Raw genomic sequence first — 25,618 nt, 5'->3', positions numbered from 1 at the left:
CGGTATGACAGTGAAATGTTTAAAAGGAGGGCTATAATTGCGAATGACTTTATGCGTGGGTTATGTATGACGAGTGGTGTGGAATTTATGGATGTGTGGAGTGAGTTTGATGGGCGAAAGGATCTATATAAGATGGATGGCTTGCATTTGAATGGTTACGGTGTAAGAAGACTTGAGAAAGTGTTGCTGAATGTAGTGGATGTGCAAATTCATGGAAACTAGATTTGTTAGGGGGGGGGAGTAGAGATACAGTCCATATGGAGGCAGTTGAATGTAAGAATGAATATAATATGCCAGAGCAAATAAGGACAACAAATCTGAGTGGGATAGTTAATATAAGGCATCAAGGTAGGGTTGGGGCTAATGGGGGTCTTAAATTCATGTACACTAATACTAGGAGTATTAGGAACAAGAAGGAAGAGTTTTTGGCCATGGTTGGCACTTCCAGACCACAGGTTATAGGTATCAGTGAAACATGGCTGACTGTAGATGATATAACTAGTGGGATTGAATGTGATGGATATAGTGTGTTCAGAAATGACAGGGAGAATAAAATGGGGGGGAGGAGTATTGTTGATGATAGCTGATGAGCTACAGCCAAGGAGAATAGAAGTTGAATTGCAGGATAGAGAAAAGAGCACATTTGAGGCCATTCGGTGTGAGATTGTGGCTAGCAGAACTAAATATACAATTGGGTGCTGCTATAGACCAGGTGATGGAAAAGATGGTGGTGACAGTATGCACAAGCAAATAGAAGAAATGGGTGGAAGGAGGGTGATTATTATGGGAGATTTCAACTATGGTCGCATTGATTGGAGTGAGGAGAGGACACACGGGAGGAAGGAACTGGATTTTATGCGGTTATTAAGGGATAACTATCTGCGACAGCATGTAATGGAAAATACTAGGGGTCAGAGAGTGCTTGACCTAGTAATCACATCTGAGGATTTGGCTGTAATAAATATGACCACATTGCCACCGATCGGTGAGAGTGATCATAGAGTCTTAACTTGGGAGGTGGCTAAAGGTGTAGAATTTTCAATTAAGACAGGGTACATGTGGAATTATCGGGCTGGTAAGTATGACATGCTTAGGAGTTTGATTGGTTCAGTGCCATGGCATGTACAACTGCAAGGACTAGAAGTTGATAGTGCATGGGAGGTAGTTAAGAAGTGCTTGCATGAAGCAATGGCTGACTGTATACCTAGAGTCAGAATAATAAATCAAGTAGGGGTTAAATGGATGAATAACACCATTAAGCTTGAGTTGCAAAAAAAGAAACAACTATGGAGGGAATTTAAGGAGAAGGGTGACCGGCAGGCACATGAACGGTATAAAGCGCAGGCCAGAAGGGTGACGAGTGTGGTAAGAAAAGCAAAAAAGGATTACGAAAGAACATTGGCCATGCAGGCTAAAGAAAATCCTAAACAGTTTTTTAGATATGTAGCAAGTAAAAGGAAAAATGTACATGGCAGATTGATTTTAAAGAATGCTGATGGTAGGGAGGTAACTGAATCAGTTGAGATAGTTGAGTTACTGAGTGAGCACTTTGCAAAAATATATCATCCAGGTGGTGACATTGCAGAAACGAATAAACCAGTAGATTATACGGGAATTGTGGTTAATGAAGTGGAGGTGAGTAGTCTATTGCATAACCTCAATGTCAATACATCTGTGGGATTGGATGGTATACCAGCTCGTGTTGTACGAGAAGCAGCTAAAGAATTGTCAGTACCCTTGACCATTTTGTTTAATTTGAGTCTTGGGTCTGGGTTAGTCCTGAGCGGGTGGAAAGAGGGGAAAATAGTTCCACTGCATAAAGGTGATTCCAAGACTGCTGTTGCAAATTACCGACCGATTAGCATATCAGGAATCATTGTCAAGGTCTTAGAGAAATTAGTCAAGAAAAGAATACAGGATTGGATAGATGAAAATGGGATATTGTATGGGGGACAACATGGTTTTGTGAAGGGTAGATCATGCCTCAGTAACTTGCTCACGTTTTATAACACAGTGACGGCTGAACTGGATAGGGGTAATGGGTTTACAGTGATACTACTGGACCTTGCCAAGGCCTTTGATAGGATACCACATGGAACCCTAATCAGTAAACTGGAGCAGATGGGTATAGATATAGGGTTGGTGAGATGGATAAGAGGGTGGTTGAAGGAGAGATATCAAAGAGTGGTTTATTCAGGAGTGGAGTCTAAAAGACGTCTTGTGACTAGTGGAGTGCCACAGGGCTCTGTTCTTGGACCACTGCTTTTCAATTTGTTCATCAATGATATTGGGAAGAATCTGAGAGGAAGTGTTCACTTGTTTGCTGATGATGCAAAGTTGGGTAGAGCAATTGTGAGTGCACAAGATGTCAAAATTTTACAGGATGATTTGGATAGTTTGGAGGACTGGGCTAGGAAAAATGGATGTGAATTTAATGTGCCAAAGTGTAAGGTTATGCACTTTGGGGTGAAAAGAATAGCAGCAGTATATCGCATTGGTGGAATCATACTCCAGGAGATTGATGAGATTAGGGATTTAGGAGTGTTGGTGGATAGGGAGTTGAAGTTTAGGGGGCACATTGCAAAAGTAACTAAAACAGCTCGCCAAATCACTTGGCTTCTGAAAAATACTTTAACATGCAGAGACGAACAAGTTGTTGTTCCTCTGTATCGAGCCTTGATAAGACCCCATCTGGACTTCTGTGCCCAGTTATGGGCACAGGGTTTCTTCGTGATGGGGAGGAAGTGGAGAGGGTCCAGAGACGAGTGACCAAGATGACAGCAGGTCTTTGGAATGAACCTTATGAGAATAGGTTGAAGATTTGTGGGTTGCAGAAATTGGACGATAGGCGAAGGAGGGGTGATATGATTGAGACATTCAAATTACTGAAGGGTTTTTATAAGATTGATCCAGAAGATATTTTTGAAAATATGACTGGTGGTGGGAGGACTAGGGGCCATGCATGGAAGCTGGGCAAGAGCGTGGTTGACAAGGGTGTTGGAGCTAGGTTCTTTACTTGGAGAGTGGTAAATGAGTGGAATAAGCTTCCAGAGTCTGTTGTGGGTGCTACGACCGTGAATGAGTTCAAGGCAAGGTATGATAGATACTGTGTGAATGTTGAATAGTTGTTCTTGACATCATGTTAGGGCCTCCCTCGATGAGTCTGTCGACTCCTTGGAGTTTCCCGGAACAATAATAATAATAATAATAATAATCCCACAGATGTATTGACATTGAGGTTATGCAATAGACTACTCACCTCCACTTCATTAACCACAATTCCCGTATAATCTACTGGTTTATTCGTTTCTGCAATGTCACCACCTGGATGATATACTCTTGCAAAGTGCTCACTCAGTAACTCAACTATCTCAACTGATTCAGTTACCTCCCTACCATCGGCATTCTTTAAAATCAATCTGCCATGTACATTTTTCCTTTTACTTGCTACATATCTAAAAAACTGTTTAGGATTCTCTTTAGCCTGCATGGCCAATGTTCTTTCGTAATCCTTTTTTGCTTTTCTTACCACACTCGTCACCCTTCTGGCCTGCGCTTTATACCGTTCATGTGCCTGCCGGTCACCCTTCTCCTTAAATTCCCTCCATAGTTGTTTCTTTTTTTGCAGCTCAAGCTTAATGGTGTTATTCATCCATTTAACCCCTACTTGATTTATTATTTGGACTCTAGGTATACAGTCAGCCATTGCTTCATGCAAGCACTTCTTAACTACCTCCCATGCACTATCAACTTCTAGTCCTTGCAATTGTACATGCCATGGCACTGAACCAATCAAACTCCTAAGCTTGTCATACTTTCCAGCCCGATAATTCCACAGGTACCCTGTCTTAATTGAAAATTCTACACCTTTAGCCACCTCCCAAGTTAAGACCCTATGATCACTCTCACCAATTGGTGGCTTCTCATATTACACAGGCCGATATTCCATCCACTTCCATGTAGGCATTTTCATCAAAATTTTGTAGTACTCTAAGCATTTTCAATTCACATACCTCTATTTTCATATGAATTACTGTATTATCTCCACCTGGATGATACATCCTCACACAAGTCCTATTGCTTTTACCTCAATACTTTCAAAAGTGATGTAGATTATTAACATATCAACAGCTTCTTCATTAGCTGGAAACTCAACAGTTAATTAGCAATTACCAATATGGATTCTGCCATTCTCGTTCTACAACTAACTACCTCCTAGCTAATCTGGACCCACCTTTGGACACAGGCCATGGAAAGATTTAGAGAAACCTATGTTATTACTCTTGATATTTCTAAAGCATTCGATTGCATCTGGCATTGAGGCCGCCTGAACAAGCTACCATCTTATGGTCTTCCTCCTACACTCCACTATTGGATTGCCATCTTCCTTCAAACGTAAAATACATTACATGAACAGAATTAGAAAAAATTAGTTACTAATTTTAAAAGTTTTACAGAATATTTCTGAATTCTGTTCATGTAACACAAGTAAATTTAATTAAAACAGTTTTGTTAATCCTATCAAAACCTTAGATTTTGACCTGGTTAATAAATAAATGGCAGGATGTTGATAGTAGTGTATTGTGAAACAGTGCATAATCTGAAAGTTAGTTTCGATTAGTAGAGACCGGCATCTTTTCAGACTACAAGATCATATTTTTATTTTATAAAACAATCTCACTCAAGTGAAAACTCACAAATACTATGCCATTTTAATTAATATAAAAATAATTTTATATTAATTAAAATTATGGTCTAGATTCAATTACAGTATAATAATAGATTTGATCCAATATTTTAATTGGTGCACTTAAAAAAAAAAACATTAATACAGGACTCTTCTTTCTTAAAAAAACTAAATGAAAAAAAAATGAAGAATTAGTGAATTCAAGGAGGGATGGTTAACCTCTCTTTCCAGATTGATTTTTCCAATAGCAAAAATATTTCTGTTTTAAAATTTTGTATAGCTGCTATAAGGAATGAAATTTATGTACATCATGCTACCAGTTAGTAGCATCCATCAAGTGATGTTTCTCAGCATTAGTGTCTGTAAATCTGGCTATGGTCTAGTGATTTAAGAAATCGGCTGGCTTAGTTTTATGGAGTTGGAAATATGTATGTTTTTATTTTTAATATTATATTAAAATCATCTTTGAATATAGTTTTGGATATTTACTTATGACATTACCCCACCTATCAATTATGAAAACTTCATTTGTTAAAGGAATTACTGTGTTATCTAAAACTTAGAAAATTCAGAACTGAGAGACCTGAAATTCCAAGTATCTATTGTCCGAGGTGATATAATCACCTCAGACAATAGATAGATCTCCAATAGGAGGTCAAGATGTAGATATATCTTGCTTTGGTAGGTTTGTCTTAGAGACAGAAGTCTCTATGGTATGTATAACTGAACTGAACAGCCCAATGTAATTGGTCCTGTTCAGTTTAGTTAGATATACCAAGAAATTCAGTTAATAAATTTAATTGAGGAACTGACTTTTTTCTTTTTTTTTTTAAACAATGATCCCACCGACTGGAGAAACTTTCTAAGCCTTTCTTCAACTGGTTCCTGAGTTAGTCGATCTCTGGCATGGGGTTTTTTCCTCCCATAAACTCAAGAAAATTAACTGTAGAGTCCACACTATTTCAGACAAGAACATATCCTGTTAGGGTAAGGTACCAAGAGATGGCAGCATTTGTTTGCCAGTCTCTTCATCGGTTGCTGCTTATCATTAGTGATGGTTTTGGGCTAGCTATCTCTGATTGGCTACCAGTGGAGATTGAACTGCCCACTCAGTCTCCAAAGGTTAGATAGAGTTAATTCATTAGCTGATTTATTTGATAATTCTACCCAGGGAAGGTTTTAACCCATTGCACATTTTGAGTATAAGCTGGTTTAGAATGAAACAGCCTGAGAATTCAGACTAAATGCTGTTCAACCACTTCAGGCATCAAATAAGCGAGAGGATTGCCTAAAGGCATTCACAGATATCCATACTGCAGATCAATATTCCCTTCTAATGTTTGCCAGCACATAAACATTTTGTGCACAAGTTTCCACTCTCAGAATCAGTATGTGCAGTAGCCTGTGCTCAATAGTGAAAGGTCAAAAGCCATAAACTCTTAATTTGACAGCAGTGTTACTGTTTCAACACATTTATCCTGCCAGTCAGATTTAAATGAATTTACAGATCCTTCACTGTTTTAATGCCATCAGTGACATTTTGAGGGTTTAATAACTAAAAGTGCTAATGTAATATTTCTCATATTAATGTCTCCCTTTCTTCATCTGGCTGTAATCTGTAAAACTGTGAGCACTAAATTAATTTGCTTAAATCTGTGCAACTCGTACAAATTTGAACCATTTGCATGAATTCAAGTGTCTGTACTGTCTAGACCACATATGGGCAACCCGCAGGCCGGATCCAGCCCTAATATATTTCAGCGAAGTTTGTCCGATTCATAGTGTGTTCTACTAACTCACATTAAGCTGACATCATATGACTTGCACAAAACACACTATGTTTTCTCCAACCAAGGTCTCTTTCTCACTTTGACTAGCAGTGTGTGAACGTGTTACAACATGTCAGTTCGGTACTTGCATGGGTGTTGTGCTTTGTTCAATGCCTGCGGTGTAGAAGACAGTTTTGTTTGACAGTTCTGAATATCGCTTATAAATTTGGGACAATGTCAGGTGTTATTGCAAAAAAAAGAAAAGTAGATGCAGAGAATCATCAATTTCAGGACAACTGGACGGAGGATTATTATTTTATTCTGAATAAAGGTTTGCCTGTATGTTTGCTGTGCAACAAATCCGTATCCGTCAACAAAGAATATGACTTCAAGAGACGCTTTACTTCGAGACATGCGGATCATCCAAAAATTGATGGACAACTACGAAAAGATGAAATACAGAAGTTGAAGAAGAACTTGGCTACCCAGCAGCAAATGTTCAACAAGTAAAGAATGCAGCACCACTGCATTGTCAGCTTTTTGGTAAGCGAAAAAATCACTAAGCATTCTAAGTCATTTGGTGAAGGAGAATTTATCAAAGAACGTCTGCTGGATCTTGCAAGTATAATATGTCCTGAAAAGAAAAAAGACTTCGAGATTATTCATTTGTCTAGACATATTGTTGTCCGACGGATAGAAATTATGGCTAATGATATCAAAAAAAGTTTAAAAGAGAAGATTGCTAGATTGGAAGCATTTTCAATTGCTTTGGATGACAGCACCGATGCCTCCAATACAGCACAACTAGCAATATTTATTCGAGGAATTGATGCGGATTTCAACATCACAGAAGAATTATTGGCTCTTCGGCCGTTAAAAGGAACAATTACCGGTGAAGTTATGTTTGAAACAGTCAACGCAGTCTTCAAGACATTTGGGCTTAAATGGAGTTCACTATCTGGCATATGCACTGATGGAGCCCCTGCAATGGTTGGTGCACAGAAGGGATTTATTGGAATAGTTCATGAAAGAGCAATAGAACTACAGATCCATCCAGAAAATTTAACAAATTTTCACTGCATTATCCACCAACAAAAGCTGTGCGCAAAATCGATTAAATTCACAAATGTTATGGAAGTTGTAATAGCCAGTATTAACTTTATTAAGTCGTGCACTTAATCGCCAATTTTAGGAGTATTTGGCAGACCTATTTTCGATTATGAAGATGTCTTATTATTCTGAAGTGAGGTGGTTGAGTAAAGGTAAAATGTTAAAACGATTTTATGATCTGAGACAAGACATTGCAGATTTTATGGACATAAAAGGAAACACAATTAACTAAGTGAAAGACGATGAGTGGGTGTGTGATTTAGCATTCCTTGTAGATGCACCGGATACCTAAACGAACTGAATCTTAAATTGCAAAAACAAGGACAATTGATTCATGAACTGCATGGACATGTCAAAGCTTTTTGTAATGAACTAAGATTGTTGGAAAATCAGATAAGAGCTAAAAATTGTTATCATTTTCCTACTCTAGCAACTCATAAAAATATCCCTTATGGAGATGAAGTGAAGGCACTAATAGAGTAATTTGATACACGGTTTGCCGACGTCAAAAACAAAGACTCCACATTCACTATATTTGCTCATCTGATGGATGCTGATGTAAATAATGTGCCAGAAAACTTACAGATGGAACTTATTGAGCTTCAGGCAGATTTAGTGCTAAAATCACAATTTAACAACATTGCTTGGATGGATTTTTATAAATTTTATTTGGTGGAAGAAAAATATACAAATTTACGTGCCTTTTCAAGAAAAATCATTTGTCTTTTCGGCAGCACATATGTGTGAACAGTTTTTTCGAGGATGAAATACAATAAATCAAAAATTCAGACAAGAATAACGGACGAAAACCTCAAATTCTATGCAATTATCCTTAAGTAATATTAACATCAATATTGATAGTCTCATAGTTGAAGTACAAGGCCAATCTTCACATTAAATTGTTATGTTGTTCATTATATTATAAAATTTATGTAGAGCTTTATACCAAAGCTTTATATTATAAATAAATGAAATATGAAGTAGCAACTTGTTTTAATTCATTTAATGTTAATTTATTTTATTTAATAATTTGGTCCGGCCCTTGACTCAGAGACAGAATGATAATTTGGCCCCCCGAACTAGGAAAGGTTGCCCATGCCTGGTCTAGACATTAGACACTAAACAAATATGCCTCTGCAACTTGCTGACATTGGATTGGGTTAGAGTAATAATTGAGTGAAATCATTCGAGCAGTTACTAAATGAAACAAGTGCCATATGATTTATCATATAATTTGTTTTTAAAGTATTTTCAAAAATGATCGAGTGTAAATTAAAAATTCTGAAAGCAAAAATTTTGTGCATGTAATTACTAGAGTCATGCATTCATTTTTGACCACTACGCACACCAGCATAGCTTATAGGGAACGTTGCTGCAGAGGGATTTGAATCTACCGGTTTGAAAATGGAACTGTTATCCATTTGACCAACCAGAATATCAGATAGACAAGAATCTAACTATACGAGTTCAAATGAAATTTCTTGGTAGGAAACTAGCAAAAAACAACAAATTTGATTTGTTTTGGATTATCCTAGTATCTTATATATTTCAGGAAATGGATAGTGCTAAATCAGGTTTTTAAATTTAATAATCCTTGAATAAATTTTCTATTCTTTTCTATTAAATTTTCTTGAAAGATTTTCTACATGTATACGTATTATTTCTGGGAAAACTCCCATGTTACTCCTCTTAAAAACTATTATTTCTTACGGCTATTTTGCTGCTTTTGTTTAGGAGTGCCCCTTTTTTAATGTCATTGGCTTTTTACTCAAGAATTCTTGGGCATTGCAGATGTATTTTAAAGATAAATATGTGTAGTATAGTAGAAGAAAATTCACACATACCTTTTCTTGGATGTTCTTGGATGCACATGCCAAGAAAAGGTATGTGCGAATTTTCTTCTACTATGCTACATATATTTATCTTCAAAATACATCTGCAATGCCCTAAGAATTCTTGAGTAAAAAGTCAATGACATTAAAAATGGGACACTCCTAAACAAAAGTAGGTAAAATAGCCGTAAAAATAATATTTTCTACATGTGTTAAATATTTGTTTTATGGTACTTTTTCTTTTATAATGATTTTTCACCCCCTTTTTTTTTCTTTTTTTCTTTTTTTTTTTTTTCTGTAGATGGAGACTGTTATCAAACAGTCAGAAGAAGATCGTAATAAACACTTAGATATTGCCAAACAACTTCATCAAGAGTATAAACCTATAAAAGAACTGCTTGATAGTCTTAGAGTAGATATTGGTTTAACCAAATTACCTGAACTTCATGAAGAAGATGAAAATTTCAAGCCAGAGTAGGTCTTAAATAACTTTTGTATATGTTTAAAATCTTATATATTCTTCAGTGGTGTTTTGTGTTGAACTAAATGGTGAAAGATGTCACCAAACTTGGTATGGTTCTGTTTGATAGCTCAATTTCAAGAATTAGTTGGTATTTAATCTACATGAGTCTCTCATAGAGGGGAAATCCCCCCCCCCCCCTTTTGCTCTAGAACTTCAAATTACACGACTTTAAAGACACTTGTGGATTTCCAAATTGTTCTGCACAGCCATCGAAGTGTATAAAAATAATGTTGATTGATAAATGGAAGTACAAATAACCAGTCCTTTTTTTCTAGAAAAAAAGGTGCCGCAACCCGCATCTTGTTAAGCTTTTTATTAAAGAAAATGATATTCAAATCTTAATTTAAATGAAATATAAAGCAGTTGTTGCTGTCATGGAGTCGCATAAATGAATTAAATATAATTTATCTCCAGAATTTTTTATTTTAGACATGATCATATGTAAAATTAAACAAACAAATTAAAATATACAACGAAAGACCAAATATCAAAGTAAAAGTAAATTTGTAAAAACATTATATAATTTAAGAGAAGTTCATAGTGTTTTCCAAAGTTTTGTCCAATTCTCGTTGAACAAATCATCTCAACTCCTTTCTTTGCTCTTAATATCTAAGGCCGAATGTCATCCTCTAAGTAACCACAGATCAACATATTTTGAAGGATCGAAAAGTCTTAAAGGTGGTCCAACGAGTTTGATGAATAAAAGTGCCGAAACTATTTTAGTCTTCAACGAAGCTCTTGTTGGGGTGATAATTAAATTCATCTGTGAAAATCTGCGTTCACATTCACTTGATGAAATGGGAATGGTATTCAGAGCATGTACCAAATGCAACAGTTTTTCTGGGTATGTCTTGTCGAGAATGTATTTACGGAATCCACGAATCATTTCTCTTTCATTTAGTTGCAGTCTGATTGACAAATTTCTAATTTCTGCCCCTCCGAATGTTAGCTGAGCATCAATGTCTTCAGGCCAATGTTTATGGTCAAGCACACAAGCCCAAAGTGCTAGCTCAACATCTTCGCTATCAAGAAACCTTTTTTTTTTTTTTTTCAATTGACTCTTTCAATTTGGTATAAAATGTTTTTGGGTCAATGGGAGGATTGTTTTTTGGAGTTTTTTCGTAAAGTAAAACTCCATGAAAGCGCAGATCGCGTACAGCAGCTGCAGCACATCAATAATAGAGTCCAAAATTCTGTCTTCTTTCTTCAAAAACTTGTATACAAGTGCATTTATTTTTTGATTTGCCTTGTAAAAGTTCATGTCACTGTCTTGCAGGTTCAAACATAATTCAGACACTTCTTGGAGAGCGTCACACATCAATCCTAGATCCAATAAAAAGTCTGTAGATGTTATTTTTCTTCTTAAGCCATAAGTACATTTATCATTTTTATCTCTCCTAGGATCATGCATCGCATCTTCAAAATGATGCACTAGAGATTCAAAATTATTCCACACAACCAAAACTGAGTGGAAACTAGATGACACCCATCGAGTACTTAAAATTCTTCTCATTTTCAGCAGCTCAACCTCTAGTGATTCTGCACATAAATGCAACTCTCTACTGTTTTTTTTGTTGAAGCATGGTATAGGACATGAAGTTTATCAATAAATGATTTGAATCTAGTGATTCCTGAAATCTCCTTTACAGCATCACGTACTGATAATTCTGGTCTGTGATTAGCACAATGCCAAACTATAATAGAAGGAAATTTTTCTGACAGCAATTTTTTTACTTCACTTTTACACCCTAACATTATAGCAGTGCCATCGCATGCTAGAGAAACTAAATTTTTTAAAATAATCTTCTGTCATCTCATAATAGTTAAGACATTGGAGTAAGAAATCAAATACACTTTTTGTCGTTATGTTTTCAAGTTCGATCAAGTCCAAAAATAAATTTATCAGTGAATTAATTCCAACACCTTCGATACAGCATTGAATATACACTATGAGAGTGGTTCTGTTGCTTGTTGTTGTTGATTCATCAATTATCAACAAAATTATATTTTTGGATTGAACGATTTCTTTAAACACATTTTTTCTCATTTCTTCACTTACATGATTCACAATATTAATACATGCATTTGTTGAATCAAGAATACGACCCATTTCAATTCTGTTTAGTTCTTGCAGATCAATTTCACTTTCAAAATTATGGAATGATTGGTTTTTCTTTGCTACTTTATATGCAGTTTGAAAAAGTTTTGCAGTTATTTCTTTTTCACGAAATAATGATTTTAAAAAAACCTTTTTAAGGGTTTTTTTTCAACTTCAGAAACAATTTTTAACGCTGCTTTGTGTGCAGCAGATTCTCTGTGATCAAACATTTTTTTTCGAAGTGAGCTCATCTGTAGCTTCCTATCTTTTCTAGAATATGTAATCTCATTGTTGACCCATTCTTTGGAAATATTCATTCCTACCTTTGTTTCAATTCCAAGAGTTCTAACTTTTCTGCAAGGCATACAGCCAAATTTCTTTTTGCAAATATACATCCATTCATTTTTCGAGCAAAAATCATTTTTTTGATCTAATGTCCAGCAATTCGGCCAATCATTTTCAGTTTGGCCTTGCTCCTCAAAATTAGCTTGAGGTGATTCAAAAACATCAACTGGTCATTATTTCCATATTTTTTGACGTTGTGTCTGTTATTATTCTGGGCTTTTTATTAATGAGACCAGTGGTTGAGAAGTAATTGGAAATCTTTTTCATTTTCAAACTTTGGGTCAGACTTTTATACTAAAAAGTAAAAAAAAAAAAAAGCTAAAAGGATATGAAAATAATGACGTTAAATTTACGTCAATTCAATAAAGATATTTTTTAGTTAAATAAATGTTTTACCAAAAATCTTTCGCATGTTGTCAATCACACGTCCATACAGCCACAAATGTAGATACTAATGGCATGTGCATGTATGTTTTCCATTAGTCAGAGACTAATCAAATTTATAACAGTCTTACTTCTGGCAGTTTAGTATTATGGAAGCAAATGCCATTTCCACATAGATGCATAGAGTAAAATATGTTATTTGCAGTGCTTTTTTTCTGGCATAACACAACGTAACGGAATTCTGGCACCTATTTTTTTGCAGTTTTTTCAATATTTCAAAAGTAATTTTTGAAATAATGTTCACACGTACATAACACGTGTGCATGCGTGAACATTATTTCAAAAATTACTTTTGAAAAATTGAAAAAACTAAAACAAATAGGTGCCAGAACGCCATTCCGTTGCATTACGCCAGAAAAAAAGCATTGCAAATAACATATTTTACTCTATGCATCTCTGTGGAAATAGTATTCCATCCCATAACACTAAACTGCCAGAAGTAAGACGGTTATAAATTTGATTAGCCTCTGACTAATGGAACTTTTCAGTTTTGTTTGGAGTTAGTAAAAGTGAGTAGGGTTTCCTCTCAGATCCTTGGGTTTTTAATCCCATAGCTGAACAAAACTGACTGGAACTTGCACTGTTTTAGAAAATAATATATATTGTTAGGATGGTGGTAGTTGCCTACCAATTCTCTCCTCAGATTCCTATAAACTCATTGATGGCATTAGTCAGGGCTGAAACCTTGCTACTCCCTTTGGAGAATGAAAGGTGTTAGAAATCTTTATATATCTGTGTATATTTTCCTGGAACACTGCCAAAAAAAAAAACTTGAAAATTATTCAAATGAATTAGCTCTTATATAAAAAAAAAAAAAAAACAGATGTTACTTATTTATGTGTCATCTTTGTACTCATATCATTGGTAGTTTTATTACTGTTAGTTTTTATTATAAAACTAAAAAAGCACTGCAACTCAGAGTTCGTCTACAAAATATTACTTGCATTACTTTATATTAAAATGCAAATAACAATACACGTGCAAGATTAGTTCACTTCCAGTGGTTTTGTGATGTCCATGAAGTTGGACATCCCATCTTAGAAACTCAGGTTTTTATTTTCATAAAATATTAACCAAAGATTATATGCAGGGTTTCTTAAAATATCAAAGCTAGATAACATCAAGAAAGTTCCCCCATAGCCTTTAAAGAAAGCAGCATAGAAACTGTTCAGGACTTCCGACTTCTTGTCTATTTCTCATCTTTCAGGAACATCTGTAGCCTATTTAATAATAATGATTCCCTTTGGTTGAAAAGACATAGGTTCAAATTCCATGTAGAATGTGAAGAACCTTTATAAGGATTTTCTAACTGAAGGGAGTGTTAGTCTCTTATAAACGAGCAAGGTTCTCCCTTCACGGAACTTTTCTGCTGATGGCATGTTGGATATAGGATTCTTTATGGCTTTAATAACACCCTTTTCTAGCTAGTGTAACAAAACCACCAAGATAAGATATTTGCAAATAATGCAAATATCTTATCTTGGTGGTTGCAATACCTGGCTGCAATAAACTAGTCAACTCTTATATAGCAAACACCATTTTAACAGTCACTTATTGTCACGTTGTCAAACTACTAAAAAATGTTCTAATTAAATCTCCATAGGTACTGGACTATTCTAAAGTAAATCCACTATAACAAACTATCTTTATTGCTGTCCCTATGAGTTTGCTATAATGAGAGACAACTGTATTGTTTATTCAGCTTATCCAAATTCTCAAGTAGTTGCTTGCTCCAAATTCATAATGAATAATGATACCTAACAATTTCAATAAAAGTCGAAGACAAGAACCTTTGGAAGCCATGGGAGGAAAAAAAGTAAGTGGTTTCACTTAAAAGAAGAGAGTGTGAGGAACCGTTTTAGGGAGGTGTTAGAGAGGATTTCGGATGGACTGGAAAGTGTACAAGATTAGTGGAGACATAATTCCAAAGCAATTCTAAGCTGTGCAATTGAGGTGCTTGGTGAAACACAAGGAGGATTAGTTTTCTTCAAACTCATTTATCGGTTGGCAAAATGTAGAAAGGCATCAAAGAACATCGTACATGTGAGACAGGTCAAAGACTGGAGGAAGGGTATTAAAAAGGGACGTGGATATAAGAAACAGATGAAGAATATACATTGAAGGGCTTTTGAATGAGGAAAATGCAAGGACTCACAGAGAAGATGGGCAGCCTTATGATGGGATGATGCAGAACATCAGTAAAGTGGAAGTGAAGGAGGCCATAAAGAGGATGAAGAATGGAAAATCGGTGTGCCCTGACAGGATCCCAGTGGAGGCATGAAAGGTACTGGGGGATGAGGGAATTGATCTGTTGTGGGACCTGTTCATAAAAGTTTGCCAACAGGAAAATATACCCAAGGAGTGGAGGAAATGTACTCTTGTCCCCCATCTACAAGGGTAAAGCGAATGCACAAGACTAAGAATTACACAGGAATAAATTTTGATGTCCCACACAATGAAAATCCTAGAGAGGGTTCTTGATGGAAGACTGGGGAAGGAGGTGGAGATTGCAAAGGAGCAATTTGGGTTACGGCAGATGAGGGAAAAATATGTCAGGTTGGTGCAGGAGATGTACAGAAATGTGAAGACAAGAGTTCGAACCTGCCTGGGAGAGACAGAAAGTTTTCCAGTGACAGTTGGCTTGCATCAAGAGTCAGCATCGAGTCCGTTCCTGTTTAATATTGTGATGGATGTGGTGACGAAGGAGGTGAGAGAAGGCGCACCTTGGACTATGTTGTATGCAGATGACATCGTGCTGTGTGCAGAATCAAGAGAAGAAGTGGCAGCTGAACTGGAAAGTTGGAGGAAAGTACTGGAAGAGAGAGGTATGAGACTGAGCAGAAGTAAGACAGAGTATCTGTGTTGCAAAGCGGATGGCAGCCAGGAGACAGATCTGGAGCTGGAAGGAAATGTCATCAGGAAGGTCAGTGACTTTAGATACTTAGATTCAACAGTGAAAGAGAATGGTGAGGCTGAGAAGGAAGTGGGATGCAGGATACAAGCAGAATGGAGAAACTGGAGAGAGATGGCTGGAGTGCTATGCGATAAGAGGGTGCCGATCAATCTAAAAGGCAAAATCTACAGGACAGTAGTGAGACCAGCTATGACGTATGCTATGGAAACTGTGGCCCTGAGGAAAAATAACATCAGCAGGATGGAGGTAGCAGAGATGAAAATGCTTAGGTGATTGTGTGGTGTGACCAGAAAGGATTGTCTGAGAAATGACTATGTAAGGGAAACGGTGAAAGTTACGAACTTAGGAGCAAAGATACAGGAGGCAAGGTTGAGATGGTTTGGTCATGTGATGAGGAGGGAGGAAGAGTGTGGGAAGAAAGGTCATGCAGATGGATGTGCAGGTTAAGAGGAAGCATAGACGACCAAAGAAGAGAATGGAGGGAGATGGTGGTGGAGGAGAACTTCAGGACGAAGAACTTGGATGTGGCTACAGCCCAAGACAGGAGGTTGTGGAGGAGACTCACCACAAACAGCGACCCTACTTAAGTGGGAAAAGTTGAAGAAGATACCTAACAATTTCAATTATTAGATATGTAAGCATCCAGCAGTTTATATTGGTTGATACATAGATCATTCCATCTTTACAAGTTATTATTCCATGCTTAGTAAAGACTTAACTTGTGTTCCTGATAGGATATGCAGTTGATTTTATCTTTTCCCAGAACTTCTTTTGTTAGTCTCACATGTGTGATTAAAAGCTGAATACAATTACGTGAAAGGAAAGTTGAGTGTTGATTTATCACAGTATGTGAAAGTATGCAACCACAAAAATGTTTTTATCTCCCATGAATATTCCAACTGGAGAGATATGTATTACACAAAAGTGTGATTGTTTCAATTTTTGTACAATTTTTACAATTGAATCTTTCTCTGTCTTAGAAAGGTTCCAGATCATATTTCTAATCGCATTTGGAATCTTTGAAGAGTGAAGGAAGTTTTCAGAGGCATGATTGTTATTTTTGCTTTGGATTATTAAAAGATCTTAACTCTGTTGCTTATCTGGCTGCTTTCCATCCTCAAACGAGAGTTTTTTTCAGCAGATGTGGATTACATCTATAATAATTTTTCACTTTCTATATTTCCTTGAAGTCATTGCTGCTACTTTTTATAGATTTTGCTTGATCTCAAGGTTTGGGCTCATCCTTTTGAGATATGCAATGAAGTATCTTTAAATCTCGGCATGTACATGCACATTTATTTTATATCTTCTTTTAAGCCAGCTTGTCCATATTCCCGACCACCCACACACCACCACCACTACCACCCAAGACTTCCAGAAATAGATGTGTGACTCCTTCATTATTCTGTAAATTTTTAGCTGCATTTCTGTTGTTGAGAAATGAGAAAGTGTTTGATTTCATCTATCAGGAATAGTCTAACCAGAAAGAAGTCATCCACATATATAATCTCTTTTGCTGATGACCTGTCCAGTCATTTGATTTGAACATGAAAGCTATTTCTGTAGTCCAGTTGAAATATTCACTTGGAGGTTGTCCTTGTCACCAACTTCCGAGTCATGGCACATTTAACAGGATCATAGGTAGATCATAAAAAGGGAATTCCAGATTTTATGATCTACCTCAAAATTTCCTTGCCATTCTTTGTTTTTTAAATTTGCTACTCTTACTGCTCTCCTAATTCCAATAGTTACCATGACATGTTTGATTATTTACCTCTGAAGATTATCTTTGGTCTAATTACCCCAGCAGTAAGATCATCTTTCTTGAAGACCTCAATATTCATAATTCAAACTAGCTTCCCTTCTCCTTTAACTTCATAGATAAAGCTAGAAAAAAATGCCAATGTAGTATTTGTAGTTAGTATTGATCATCACCTGGGAACTGCAACCCACCAGGTGCATCCCTCCAGGTGGCAGATGGAGAGAGCCCCTGACATGGAATTTGCTTCCTGTTAGGGCTGCTCTGAATATACTGAATAAGGAGCCATGAACCATGTAGACTCGGGGCTTAGGAATATAGCTTGGCAACCCTTTTTCTGGGGGATTTAAGTTCAGAAATCAGGTCTTCCCCGTTAGGGATTGGGAGGTGGGCTTACAACCCATTCGTGGAAAACTACTATTTGTTAAGGAACTTGGAAAGAAAACGTCTCAAACTGGTACGACTCGAGAAACAGCTTTTGGATTATGATTTTGGGACATGAAATACAAGACCTTATATAAGACAGGAGCACTTAAAGCACTCATATCAGAAATTCATTGACACAAAATTAATGGCATTACAAGAAACAAGATGGATCAACATAAAAAATAAAACAACTAAAGGCATATTGGACTAGATGTATGCAGAGATGGACAAGGAAACATGTTGACAAACAAATAAAAAGTAAACAACAGATGGACAGAATGTTTCCATGAAAAAAAAATCCTTTTCTGCAGCTCATGCTTTATATCCCTATTCACCACATAACCTCCACTTGGTTTAACCCCCCCCCCCCAAGCCTGGGTATGGCATTTGATACTGCTTCTCTCACACAATCCATGACTGACATCCTTTCCTTGAAGTCTCTCAAGCCATGGCCTGCTCCAAGAAGCCTCTTGAGTCTGTCATATTTACCAGCTTCATAGTTCAACACACAAACTCTTTTTTGACAGAGAATTCTGCATATTTAGCAACCCCCCAGAACAAGACTGCACAGTCACTCTCCCCAACTAGATGTAGTGTCTGTCTACCTTGGTTATTGATATATCTTCTGATACTATTAACCAGATCCAGCATTCCCAAATCCATGGTCCCTTCCATTACATTCTGTTTCAAGTAATTATTCCTTAGCTACTGTATAAATTCCACTTCCATCCTGCCATGTCTCTTTCCTTCCTCCAGTCTATGTCTCCATAGTTGAAGTGTCCCATAATAATTGCTCAGCCTGCACTGATGTTAGTCTGCTGATGCATGGCATCCACATCTTGCTATCTATAGTAGCAGCAAACAACAATATACTTTGTCCAATTGGTCTCTTATCTCACACTATATACCCTCAAGCGAACCATCTCCTACCAGAAAATTCTCTTGAACTTCTAATTTTGTTGGTTGAAGTTCTTCATGTATCATCACTAAAATTCCACATCCTGTCCTATTCCCTCTATCCTCTCTGAAAATACAATTCCCTTTGCATTATATTCCTGTAACTATATCACTTTCTGTCAACTAAGTCCCACTAATGGCTATAATTTTTGGTCATTGGTCAAGCTGACCAATGACCAAAAACTCCTCCTTTATTTCTGAAACTTCTGGCATTCATATACATGCATTTTCAATGTTGCTTTAGACCCACAAATACCTTTGCATGATGTCATTACCAAACCATTTGGATTTGAAACCTGCGAAGCTGCATTCACCATTGCATAATTATTTCTGTACATTCACTCATTTGTCTTTGGGTTGGTTGAACCTCACATTATTGCATCCCTCCTCCCCAAATACATCTAGTTTCCCTGTGTTTGTGCTTCCAACCTCTCACTGAACAACACTCTCAAATATCTAACTCCAAAACCATTTAAATGCAATCCATCAGGCATATACAGGTTTCAAAAGGGGTTAAACAACTTTGAATGACAGTAGAAGGTAAATAGTGATAGATGAATAATTTTTATTACTGTGCAATTGTAATGTAACACTAGAAGTTTCAACACAGTTAAAATTCGATATGACTGCTTCCTGTCTGCAGACGTCCCACCTGTAATCAATTTCTTGCTACATGTGACAGAGCATATCTGACGCAACTTCAGCAATGGTGGCAGTAATTCTGGAATGAAGCTCATCCAAATTGATTGGTAGTAGTGGTACAAACACTTGATCTTTTGCAAAGCCCCACAAGAAAAAATCTAATGTTGTAAGGTTGGGGGAAAATGCAGTGGTCATGCTACAGGCGCCCCTCTACCAATCCATCTGTCAGGTAATGAGGTTGTGCTCCGTCTTGCTGGAAATGTAAGCATCTGTTGTGGTTATCGTCATCTAATTGTGGTATTAGGTACCCAAGTAGCATGTCCAGATACACACCGCCAGCAACAGTAGACGCTAAAAAAAAAAAAAAAGAAGGGTCCATACACCTTCTTCTTGCTTATGGTGCAAAAAACGTCAGCCTTTGAGGTGCTGCAAATATGTCCTACGATGGCATGTGGATTTTCACTTCCCCAAATTCTGCAGTTGCATTTACTTGCCCACTTATGTGAAAAGTGCACTCATCACTAGAAAATGATATCGTGTCCAAAAAAAGTCCTCATTTTGTTCTATCCTACTGATCATTTCCATACAGAAATCCTGGAATATCTTCTTATTGTCTTCAAATATTGTATAAAGGTAAATTTATAGGGCCTTAAATGTAGATGCTGTTGTAAAACATGTCACACAGTCACATGTGGAATTCCAATTTGAAAAGATGCCCATCTGGTTGATTTTCCAGGGCTTCTCTGGAAACTTTCCTGAACTTCTTCCACAACAGCATTGGCAGCATGCGGCTTTCCTGTTGACCTTGGATGACACGCAGAGCAGCCTGTTTCCACAAAATTCTTGTGCCACGTGTAGATTGTGCGCCTATTGAGAGGTTCTTTGCCATATTGCATGCAGAAATTCCTCTGAACTTGTGTTACAAACTTCATTTTCTACCAAAACACACAATTGCCTGCTCTGCACAATCGAACGTTGCCATTTTCAAATGGCATGATGTATCACGCCATCTAGTGTTGTCATTTGGTAATAAAGTTACATGAGCAAAAATTTGTGTTTCGCTGCATTATGACATTCACTCCATACATCTGTAAACTGCATACCATTCTTCCTGTACCATCTTCTCATTAACTCATTTGCAATCATGGCTTATTTTCAATGTGCTTCTTTCATATCTTCCCTCATTGCATATTTCTCACTTTTCGAATAATTTGTACTAGCCAAAACAACTATTATCGAAGAAGACGATCCTGTAGAGCTACGATCAAGGCAAGAGCTTAACAATACATTTGTTCAAGATCAACAAGTCCCAGGAATACATAAAATTCCTGCAGAGTTACTGAAAGCAGGAGGAAGGAAACTAGAAGACAGAATATATGAATTTATTTTAACCATATGAAAGAAAGAGATAATGCTAAAAAGAATGGAGGAAGAGCCATCAGCCTGATACACAAGAAGAATGATAAAATAATTTGGTAAAATTTTACGGGTATTTCTCTATATCGTTGTGTCCTGAAAGGGCTAAGAAATGTTTAATGTAAATTATTCAGGTCACAACTTTAATACAACTTAGGCAGAGAATATGGAACGTTGGCAATAGGATAAGTGTAAGCTGTTTACAAGTGCAAAACAATTAAAATTTAGGAATTACATAAATTTGTATAATAAGCTTTTATATGTAATCTGTATTAAGTGTGGACCAGATACAGAGATCCATGTAAGCTGTGAAAAAAACCAGTCTCTAGTACTAAATTAGCAAGGCCTATGAGTCAGGGTTCAAGGGTCACTCTTGCCATCCTGCATAATGCAAAAGAAGGGAGGAAGAGAAGTACTGGAAAAGGAAACCTAAGCGTCTTCCAGGAAAGGAAAGCAGGCACACGTGCAACTAAAATAGAGGGAGCTAAGGAGATTGACATTAGCACACGTGACCCTGCTGGCGCGCATCGCAAAGATCGAGAATTGCCGAGAGGAGAAAATTAAACAAAAAGGCCTTGCAAAGACGATTCCAGATCTTTTTTCCTGGATTCCTGGTTCCTGATCTCTCGGAGAGTGGTCGAGCTCGTCGTCGAGGAAGTTCCTGGCCAGTCGTGGAAGGCATTTGGTTTGTCTGTCGTAGCGTTCGTAATGGGCCAAGCTATGTCCGTGCTCTAGGATAGCTGTGCGTTGTCGTGCAACGGAAGAACCAAATTGATGCTGTCCGTTCAAGGCGACGTTACAGTGCCACCTCCCAGTCTTCCTGCTGAAATTCTACTCGCACAGATCAACAGAAGATATCCTCTTAAAAGACTATACTGAAGGCCTTGATGACCAGACAAGGCAGGAAGAAATTTAAGAATTTTAGGACAGAGATGGTAATGTAGATCTTTGAATTCCTATTTCCAGTTATAGAAGAGAGTGAATTCCCTGTGAGAACATTTGTATTGGACTAAACTTTAAGGGACTGTAAGAATAGTCTACATTTCGGCATAGGCCCGAGATAGCGTTAAGATTTGTTTGCCCACGAGTCCGAATAGATATATGATCACGCTAAATTTAATATATAAAGCGTGTTATTGTGTTAACTCATGGCCATGTGTACCAGAATGGCATGATGATTACCCATGAATTAATACTAAATTGATTGTATTAGTGGTTATTGCAATTTAATGTGTGATTAGTATAAATTAATTAGAGCCTTTGATCTAACTTGAGTGCATTCATGATAACCTGTTTGAATTGTATAATTGTATCTCTTTAAGGCTCATTAAATTGTTTCATTCAAGTAATTGCCTGATCTGCTTATTATATATGAATTCAAAACTACCGCTCATAAAAATATCAACGAACTAAGCGGGATCAACCCATGAGTAAAATTATTTTAAGCAAGCCACGACTGTGAGAAAGAAATAAGCAAGCGGAGGGATAAGATTAATCTTGATCTAATTATCATGTATCACTCTGAAGGGGTCACCCTGAGCAAGAATCCTTTTTATCCTAGGTATTAGCTGGCGCAGTGAAAAATAAATGTGTTAATACTTATCGGGTGAACTCCATCAGATTGTTGTGTGGTAAGATGATGTCTAGAAAGCAAAGAGGCCAATAAGACTGCAAAGATCTTAAGATAAAAATTATTTGAAAAGATGACAAGCGATTTACTTGCATATGTGAGAGAGCTAAGATAACAGTAGCATTATAATAAACAAGTAATAAAGGCACAAGGTTAAGCAAAAGGGGAAAGAACATTGAACAAGGGGCATAGTCAAAGGGGTGCAATACAAAGTTAAATATCATAACAAATAATGGCGTGGCCAGTAAGATTTTGATAGAAGAGAGAAAGGATATATAAGTAAGATAAGGTACCGTGGTAAGCCAACTAAAAATTTCAGAAAGTGCAAAGGAAAGTAGCCACGACAATATATGTGTTTTTGTATGTACAACATACAAAATATTTACCTATATTTTGAAGAACAAATTAAATCAATTTATGGAGAAGAGAATTTGTCTAACATTGAAGTTCCAGGAAAAGTGAATTCACAACTGATCAGATACATATAGTTAAACGTTTAATAGAGAAATTTTGGGAATTTGATACAAATATTCATCAGATTTTTGTTAATTTCCAACAAGCATTAGCAGAAGAAAATTATGAGATTATGATACACTTTAGAATACCAGATAAGCTAGTAAGACTTAACAGATCCCATTCCAATAACTCAAGGATTAAAACAAGGTGACAGTCTAAAGCCAATTTTTCTCAGAACTTTCTCAGTATTTGTGGTTTCAGTCTGTGATCAAATGTTTTATTTCTAACCCAACTCTCAGATTCACAACTTAAAGCTGGTTTGAACACTGTCTTGTATACTGCTAGTTTGGGGTGTTCACTCAACTAACAGTATACAAGATAGCTGAATATTTTATTCAACTGGCTCACCACCATACATGCTTAGTTTATTCAGATCCTTGTCATATTCCCATGATTTTTCAGCTATTTGTCTTAAAGTGAAAACTGATCTTGACTTGAACTGACCTCTGTTTAGCATGCACTCTTCTCGATGTTTCTCTTCCACAATCTTCCTCAACCTCTTTTCAAGTATGCTTGCATAAATCTTCCCTGGAATACTTAGTAGAGAAATTCCTCTGTAATTCCCACATTCAGTTTTATTCCCTTTTTTATAGATGGGTACTATAAGAGCTCTACTCCAATTATTGGGAATTTGACCCTCTGAATTATGCAGAATGGCCACTGTAAACTTTTATTTATATCCCCATATTTAAGCATTTCTGGTTGAATATCATCTACTCCAGCTACATTTCCACATTTCAGGTTTTTGATGGCTTTTTCTTCAAGTATCAATATGTACTCCAGTTTGCATTCATGTTGAAAATTTCCTGCTACTGTTCTGTCACTGCTTGTTTTGTTTAACAATCTTTCCAAGTAATTACTCCATACATATAGGATATCCTTATCTTCGGTTTTCACGTCACCTTTATCATTTTTGATTCCTAAGAAATGAAGTACTCTTTACTCCATTTCTTAGCTTTTTCAATAGCCTCCAGAACATCTTGCCACCTTCATGATATTTATTTTCTATATTCTTACTGAAGTCTTCTTTGATTTTTGTTTAGTTACTTTTACATGTAGCTTTGCTGTCTTACATTTTTCTCCATATTCTTTTAGGGCATCTGGAGACTTATTTGCTAGGAACTTTCAGTTTCATGACTGCTTCTTTAACATCTTATGTGCACTTTGGTGATCCTATTTTTCTCTTCTTGCAAACAACTTCACACGTCCCTAGCTGAATCAATCAATGTTTTCTTCAGAGTTTTCCACTGAGACTACAAGGTTTAGTAGTTGTTTTCAAATAGTTTCATTTTTTTCCTCAATGTTTGTATAGTTGAGTCCGTAGTTTACCTGTAAAAACTGCTTAACTTGAAACTTTCTTACATACTGTTATTTTTAATGTGATATTCATTTCTATCATACTTAGCACTAAGTAGTGGTCACTTCTAATTTCAATCCTGTGAACTCTTGTATCCTGATCCAGCATGAAGATATCACTATCAACAATGATGTAGTCAGTGAGGCTTTTCTTATTTTTTTGTATCTTCTCTTCATGTGAACTTCTGAACATCTTTATGTTGAGACATAGTATTAGTAATCACTAAGTCCAACAAATACTTACCATTATTATTAGCTTTGTCCTTTTTTACAAATTTTCCCAAAGCATTTCTATATGCCTAGTGGGATTCAGTTCCTACTCTACTGTTCAGATCCTAGTTAGGACCACTTTTTTCCATCAACTGCCTGCTCTAATGACTCAAAAAATTCCTCCACTTCTTCCTTGGAAGAACCTGTTGTTGTGGAACCATATTCACAAATAAGTTTCATTGTCCATTTCCCCATTTTGAAGTTTGCCCAATTTTTCAGGTAACTCTACTTGAAACTACCTTCCAATCTAGATGCTTATATTCATGTTTGGTGTTGAATGCTATCACTACTGTTTCCTTTCCTTGATTTTTATTGCATGAATATAACATGCTGTACTTATTAATTTAGTAAGATCTTATCTGTTTTTATGTTTTTTGTCTCAGTAATTCCAATTATGTCCGATGATGCTTTAAAGTTCTTTGGCAAGTTTGATTTCCTTTCCATTAATACTTATATTGATGGTTCCTATCTTCTGTTCTTCTGCCATTGTGTTTATTCCTGTTCTTCTAGATGTTCAAGTTGGAGTTTGTTCCAGTAGCTGACTTTTTGCTGTATGCCTTGGTTCCCTGATGAAAACATTGGAGGTCATTGTTTAACCAGGGGATGTCCTAGCCAATATAAAATCTCATAATGTTGTACCATCATATGTATTTGTGGTTTAATTTCCAATAGAGAGAGTACAGTTTGGTTGGCTAAGTCCCAAATTGCCAGCCTATCCTCATTCATTTAATACCCACTGGCTATCTACTAATGGGGTGCACCACGTGAAGATGAGGATTTGAAGTTAGATCAGAAGCTCCAGTCAGTTCTCTATAGTTGTTAAAGGTGATGTGGAGGTCTCCTCCCATTTAGTTTGCTTTGACCTTAAGTAAAAATATATAAATCAATAATTCATCCTGTTTTTACTTATGGATGCAAAACCTG

The 25,618-nt window shown here is 36.5% G+C and overlaps 2 protein-coding genes across 3 annotated transcripts in view; one reads left to right on the top strand and one right to left on the bottom strand.

Annotated features, from left to right (window-relative positions):
• Positions 1-25,618, bottom strand: part of LOC150094288 (queuine tRNA-ribosyltransferase accessory subunit 2) — a 183,911-nt gene that overhangs the window by 100,363 nt on the left and 57,930 nt on the right. The gene's annotated exons all lie outside the window — the stretch shown is intronic.
• LOC150094289 (zinc finger C4H2 domain-containing protein) overlaps positions 1-25,618 on the top strand; it is a 140,040-nt gene that overhangs the window by 56,918 nt on the left and 57,504 nt on the right. For both annotated transcript variants that reach the window (XM_090412309.1, XM_090412310.1), the window contains exon 3: positions 9,700-9,872. In XM_090412309.1, coding sequence (XP_090268435.1) covers positions 9,700-9,872 — 173 coding nt within the window. The remainder of the gene's footprint in view (positions 1-9,699; positions 9,873-25,618) is intronic.

This window comes from Typopeltis vanoorti, chromosome 22 (assembly GCF_054136105.1).
Source record: "Typopeltis vanoorti isolate ZY-2024b chromosome 22, IOZ_Tvanoo_1.0, whole genome shotgun sequence".
NCBI lineage: Eukaryota > Metazoa > Arthropoda > Arachnida > Uropygi > Thelyphonidae > Typopeltis > Typopeltis vanoorti.
Note: the sequence above shows the minus strand (reverse complement) of the source record. Positions and strands in the feature narration are given on the sequence as shown.